This window comes from Epinephelus moara, chromosome 14 (assembly GCF_006386435.1).
Source record: "Epinephelus moara isolate mb chromosome 14, YSFRI_EMoa_1.0, whole genome shotgun sequence".
Classification (NCBI taxonomy): Eukaryota; Metazoa; Chordata; class Actinopteri; order Perciformes; family Serranidae; genus Epinephelus; species Epinephelus moara.
Window position 1 is genome coordinate 8,553,290 of NC_065519.1, and position 7,349 is coordinate 8,560,638.

General features: G+C 41.4%; 1 protein-coding gene across 3 annotated transcripts in view; it reads right to left on the reverse strand.

The window, feature by feature from the left end:
- The window catches only part of actn1 (actinin, alpha 1), an 89,394-nt gene that overhangs the window by 46,870 nt on the left and 35,175 nt on the right, over window positions 1-7,349 (reverse strand). For all 3 annotated transcript variants that reach the window (XM_050062900.1, XM_050062899.1, XM_050062897.1), the window contains exon 2: window positions 381-495. In XM_050062900.1, coding sequence (XP_049918857.1) covers window positions 381-495 — 115 coding nt within the window. The remainder of the gene's footprint in view (window positions 1-380; window positions 496-7,349) is intronic.

The window sequence follows — 7,349 nt, forward strand, 5'->3', positions numbered from 1 at the left end:
ACATCCATTTACAAACTCACACACAACTTGTGCAGAATAATCCAAGACTCATTTATGCAGTCGAAGAGGTTTTTTTTTTTGGTTTTCGGTTGTTTTCATACAGTGCAGTATAGTTCCATGCAGGCATGCAAGAAAAATGTTTTCTCCACCAAATCAGGCATGACTAATTGATTTACAAAAGGTCAGTGAAGTATCCCTTTAATGGAAACAGACATGTTGGTGGGATCAATCTTTTCTTAACTTTCACCAGAGAGCAAATTCCCCAAAATGTCAAACACGTTCTTTAAATCTGATCCTGATGCCCAAACTCAGCATGTGTCAGTGCTGTCCATGCAAACTCCTTTCACTCAGGTAATCCTGTTAAGTAACACGCTGTTTACCTGAGATGACCTCCAGCAGCAGCATGAGTTTCAGCCCATCCCGGAAGTCCTCCTCGATGTTCTCGATCTGCGTTCCTGCTTTCCTCAGGTGAGAGTTACACCAAGCTGTGAATGTCTGCAGAGATAGAAGAAAGGAAGAGCAAAGATCATTAGTCACTGTTCTTACTGTATAGTCATATAATTATGTGCTGTGAGAGTCTGCAGCAGCCAGAGTCCGGCTTAAAACACACAGGAGCCACCGAGTGCTTGCTGAGTTAGCAGCTTTGATTCTGAGGCCACCAGAGTCTCTTTTATTTGTTACAGTAGAGTTATTAAATTCAAACTATTTTACAATCTGTTGACAGAGGCACCAGTCCAGTGCATTAAACCCAGCAGGACTAACATCACATCATCACACGCACAATCGAATTGGGGTCGGTAAACATTGGGACAGCAGGTCGGTGTATGAAGAAGGGAGATTTATTAACTAACTGGAGGATGCAGCTTTAAGATGTTGTAACAACACTTCACAGTCTCTAGTCATGGTAGTGGCTCCATGAGACTGTGTTTAGGCACATCGGTGCTTTGGGCTAAATGCTAATGGCACACTGGGCCTCATTCACTCACTATATGTAGATAGAAATGTTCTCAATATGCCTACAAATAAGCATGCATGCAAATTACCATGGGATTCATGACGCATGTGTGTCTGCCAAGTTTGTTTTTACCATTGTGCGTATGTAAATCAGAATCATTCTAAACTGACAAACACACACTCACTATTCGCAATCAGCAAACTGCCATGCCGCTATTTTTTCTACTTATAAAATGGAGGAAAAGCACAGTTGTTTCTATGCCAAATTAGTGAATATCTTGGAAGTTGGAAATTACCATTCATCCCAAGATGGCACCTATTCATTCCAATGGAGTTGCTCACCTGGCGCATACGCCCAAAAAAGTTTTGTGCTTCAAGATTTACTTCTGCGTTTTGCGGCTTACTGAGTAGGCACAGTAGTATTGCTCCCACTGGCCTCTCCGGCGAGTTCCCGCTCAGCATGTTTGTGCGTTTTAAAAATATGTGATGTCATCTCATTGTTTGTATGATGACATTCAAAATTGGCTGCAAGGCTGAACGATTTTCCCAGAAGGCTTGGAAACAACTGCTGAGCCGTTCGTCTTGAAACTTGTTGTGTTTGACTCTAAAGATGTGCTCTCTAATGAAGACACCTGTTCCACTATCTTCCTGTAAGGCTAGATATCATAACACCTGCTTGAAGGTAAATCAGAATCTTTTTTTATAACCCTGCATGGGCTACCAATTAGCATCGGGTAAATATGTGCAATTTAATGGCACTAGACATTGGTAAGAGCTGCTGATTATTATAGGCCAAATCAATACAAACAACGAAAACCAAAACTATTCTGACATTCTCCACTGTAAGCTAAGAATGGGACACTTAGTATTTAAAGTAGAAGGTTTTAATTATGGCAATAATTGAAGAGGATGAAAGGGAGTCGGTTTCATAGCTAGTTAATAAATTTGGCCATTTTGATGCAGTGGTTCCCAACTGGTCCAGCCACAGGGTCCAGATTTCCCCTTTGTCATTAGTTAAAAGTCCACACAGTTTAATATAATCAGCGTCGTACTTGTGTTTGGCCATGTCGCTGAGCTAGTTTGTTGTCTTTGTTAAGTAGCTATCCATTAGTCATCCACTCTACAGCAGGAAACGGCACTTCAGAATAAAAGCTCACTGCAGGAAAGTGACTGTACTTTGAAATATAGTGCGTTTTTTACAAATCTTGACACATTCACGAGTCACTTGCGGTCCATTCAGAATGGACCCGTGACCCATTTTTGGACCAGGACCCACCAGTTGGGAACCACTGCTTTAGTAAATTAATGGTGCTAATATTGTTTTTTAATGAATTTGGTACTAATATGCTAGTTATTTAATTCAAAGGTGTGTATTTACATTTTCTTAGAAAGCCTGGCCTTCATAATTCTTGGATGCTAACATAAAGTACAGCTGAGGCTGATGTCATTTTTGATTTTTGATGTCAGTTTTGCAGGTATCTGGTCATAAACCGAACTCCCAGACGAAGTAAACTCAATGATGGCACTGGAGGAAAAGTTAAAAGAATCAACGTCATTACAACTCATCCTGAGGGCAACATAATATCCGTCTTTGCATCCACCTGGTAGTAGCTGAGATACAGTATTTCAACTGCAAACGCTGACCTCATGGTGGCGCTAGATGAAAAATGATGGAATCACCAAAGTCAGTAGGATTCATCCTCTGAGAACCATTAATGTGCGTACAAAATTTCATGGCAATCCATCCACTACATGTTGGGATATTTTATTCTGTGCTAAAGTGGACCAGCCAACCAACAGACCAACAGAGGGCCATACACAGGGTCATGCTAATAGCTAATCTGTGTTTTATGTGTCTGTGGGTGAAACACTAAATCACTGCCCTCTTGGTGTGTGTTGTTTTGTAGCAGAACCAGACCTATTGACCAATAAATGTGTTTCCTGTTGGTGTATTCACATACTCCCACCCTTTCATGAGAACATGTCCCTGTGATGCTAACAAGCTTATGTACAGTGCTCTCTCCATGGAAACACAGCACACTGGAGCATTGTACACTGTATACAGTAGGTGTAGCAGGCCTTGGATTCTCTGGCATCACTGGCATGCAAACATGCTAACGGAAAACATCTGGAGCAGGATCTCAGCCGCCCAACAGGAGCTGGCAATGAGGAGTGGGCCCGCCATGCACCCCGCTGCGAACGCCTCTTTATGAGTTCCAGGGTTAATTACACCCAGGGCTGAAACACCAGGCACCATGTTTCCACCAGAGAGCTGAAGGAGGACCTGCAGGAGCAGAGCCAGCCGTTTATGAAAGCCCGCACTGTCTTTCGCTGGCCTGCCTTCAACTGACAGGGAACAAAAGCCACTTAAAAGTCACTGGTGAGCTGGTTTGGAGCACTCGTGGAACTTCCGCGATGAGATCACTCTTAAAGTGGAGTGGCATGAGGTCTACACAGCTATCAATAAACTAGAGAGCCAGGTTTCAGATGTGTGCGTGTTTGCTGGCATGCGGTGGGAGGTTCAACCAATGAAAAAGCAGAAAGGAAACTGTGGATACCGTAGAAGATTTGGAGGGAGAAGGGCAGATTATATGGTGTTTTATCTCCAAGGGTAGAACTGACAGAAAAAGACCAGCACTGAAGATTTATGTGCAACTGGCAGACACACGCCCTCGGCCCTTAAGATACTGTATTCCTCTAAAGTTAGTCATGATTTAAGTCCAGCTCCTAAAGGCACGAGGATATTTCAATTAATCCTGATCAATAGTCTCTTTAGAGGCCTGCCAAAGATTTTAAACTGTTGAGGCAGAGCTGTGGTGTCAGCACTGGATACCGTATAATTTAATCAAAGTGTTAAGTTAAGGGTGTTTGCTCTGCAGGTTCAGGTTCTCACAGTGTTGAGGGTTTTTTTGTCCAGGATGTCATTTTTGAAAAGTGTCAGAAAGTTTTCTTTCCCTTCCCTTTTATACTTCCCACAACTTAACTAAACACACCTTCCCAAAAATAACAGTAAGGAAACACAAAGTGCTGTTAGGGAAATTTTGCAAATTTGCAAGAGGTAACTGAAAACACTGACCTTAAATATACTGATGTCCTGTTAACATGTCACACACAGACAAAACGAAAGACATCCTAATACAGAGTTCAACATTAACCATGGACCGATGGCATGGGGCCACAAGAGGCTACTCTGTGGCCACCAGACTGCATGTCTCAGTCAGATTACCTGTCTAAAAAAGGTTAAATACATAAAAATCCCCACACTGTGATCCTTAACCTACACAACATTACAGTTCCATAAACATCACCATCATTTGCATCATTCAGTTCAACATTCTACAAAAAACAGCAAACAGTACTCGTCACCATCTAACCACAGCTTGAGACTAACTGTGTTCCGTCGTCCCAGTGACAATAGAAAATGTGTTTTGGATGAACAGAGATCTTCCTCAGGATGACAGGGGTTTTATACGTGTGCTATCGATTGGGAAATGTTAAACTAAATCGACCGACTACAACAATAAGCATCCTTATGCTTTTATCTCTGGGAGGAGAGCTGGTTAGCTGTTAGCAGACAGTGGGCAACAGTGTTCTGCGGTATGTTGGGTGATGGAGCTAACCGAGTTAATGGAGCTAACAGCTAACTGAGTTAGTACAGCCAACAGCTAACCGAGTAAACAGCTAACTGAGTTCATAGAGCTCACAGCAAACAGAGTAAAAAGAACAAACAGCTGCCTAAGGAAATAAAGCTAGAAGCTAACCAAATAAACAGAGGTGACAGCTAACCAAGTTAATAGAGCTAACAGCTAAATGGGTAAATGAAGCTAACAGATAACAGCTAACTGAGTGAATAGAGCTAACAGCTCACTGAGTAAATAGAGCGAAAAGTTAACCAAGTAAATAGAGCTAACAGCTAACCGAGTAAATAGCGCGAAAAGCTAACCGAGTAAACAGAGCTAAAAGCTAACCAAGTAAATAGAGCTAACAGCTAACCGAGTTAATAGAGCTAACAGCTAACCGAGTAAATAGAGCTAACAACTTACCGAGTAAAGAGAGCTAACAGCTAACCAAGTTAATAGAGCAAACAGCTGACCGAGTTAACAGAGGTAACAGCTAACTGAGTAAATAGAGCGAAAAGTTAACCAAGGAAATAGAGCTAATAGCTAACCAAGTCATTTTTTTTTTATTTTTTTTTCAATCAATCCTTTATCTTTTAATGTGACTTTTTCTGTAGGGCTAGCAAAGTAAATATAATTATTTATTTTTCAACATTTTAATGGTGTTTTTATGAGGCCACTTTCTACTACAGATGATAATTACTTTAAGTACCATATGTTCACAAAGATATTTTCATGCTGTTAATGTATTTTCACTTAATAAAGTGTCTCAGTTTAAAACAGCTGTTTTAAGTTATGTTGAATTGCCTCTTCTGTAGGCTATTGTTTTTACATAAGGTTACATTTGGGCCATCAAAAATGTACTTTGGCCACCAAATTTAGGGGATTTGTGGCCCGTGGGGCTAATTTGCTTAAAGACATTAGCATGTATCCCTGCTAATACCATGCTTTAAGGTAGAAGGTACCAAAGGGAATGGAACAAGTGTTTTAAGTAGATAAAACTGGCGCATTTTAAACTCCTGTTTAGTACAGCCTTAACAAGACCAGACTGCTGAAATGTCAAAAGGCTTTGAGTCCACCCATAAAGAGCACAGTTGTGAAAACGACTAAAAGTTCACAGAAGGAATGTTAGCTTGTTAAATGTGTTGGAAGGAGGGTAGGTTTGGCTGCTCCGGGGCTGGGCGACAGGCCTCCTCCTGACAAGAATTAGCTGGCCCTCCTGCCGTTCCTCTAACTCTCTGGGTCACTGTGGAGTTTGGCAGCTGCACACAGTGCAGGCTGGCAGCCACCTGCGCTGTCACATGACCCGCTGGCTGTGTTTTGGTCAACACTCCCAGGCCCTTCAGGTGTTCTGGGGCTCTTGGCAGGTCACGACACAGAGTTACCGGTCCACTGGTTGCAGCGGCAGATTACTGCATGAGTCAGATTGAGCATTAAAGGGAAAACCTGGAGTCTGTCTAATCTCACGAAATCTATAACTCAATAAACTCTGAGCCAAAAAAAGTATTAGGAATATAAAAAATAGAAAAAAGTTGTCTGCTCTGTGGAGGCCAGTCCTCAGTGAATTCAGTGTTATTGGATTCAGAGAACTTTGCTCTGCAGCAGCTCCAGCAAGGCTACCCAAGATAGTGTTATATTTGCCAAACACATTGTCTGGTCCTCATCCCAAAAGCCTTTTCTTTTATAAGGTCAAATATGAAAACATACTGTGCAAAAATAGAGAAAAGTACATACACTAAAGCAGCCAAACAGGGCATTAGAACATAAGAGTTTTAACACTCTTTTCATTATCATACCTATAATTCTTATAATGCTGTTTTTTCATTTCTAATATTTCTACATGGATCATTGACTGGTGAGGATGTCAATTTTTGCCTGGGACATGCAGCTTTAGCTTCAGTCTTTTGGCACGTTTATAAATCCTGATGGTGTAATTTTCGATACCCTCAAAAATACAGACACTCCTCTCTCTATTAAACTGATACAGAGATGCTGAGGTAATGTAGTGCACAGCACACGCCACCAGAGGTCAGTCTCTACTGGTGGAACAGGCAGCGGATCTGAGAAAGATGGTGACTACGAGCGGTGGGGATAACATTACAGGACTGGAAAAAAACACCTTAACGCCACACAAGCAAAGTGATGTCGATCCAGGTTTCAAAGGGTTAATACATGTTGTGGCAATTCTACACTCAGACAACAAGATGATGAGAAATCAATTGTAGCTTTCTTGGCCTTTCCTGATAGAACTATGTTCTCTTGATTACGTCAGAGGAACATACCTGTTGCAATCTAGTATATAACATGTTAGGTAATCGGCTGTATCTGTTAGACAGTCAATGGACTGTCTTTGAAGGCGACATTATAGTGAATGCAAATCTCTTGACGATGTCAAGTAATGACAATGTTTCCAAAAGGGGAATGCAAAGGTCACACACATACAAACTCATAGGAAGAATGAAACAATATAAGCATATGCATTAAGAGGGCAAAATTTCCACCACACACACTAAAAAAGCAAGGAAAGCCTGTGGGACGTGGCAAACTTACCGCTCCAGCAGGGTTGGGGGTACGGCGTTTTATACCATAGACCCCCATGAAATCTCAAGACGATATTAAGGTATGAAAAAAATATACAAGTATATACAGTGGTGTGAAAAAGTGTTTGCCCCCTTCCTGATTTCTTACTTTTTTGCATGTTTTCCGCGCTGAAATGTTTCAGATCATCAAACAAATTTAAACATTAGTCAAAGATAACACAAGTAAACACAAAATGCA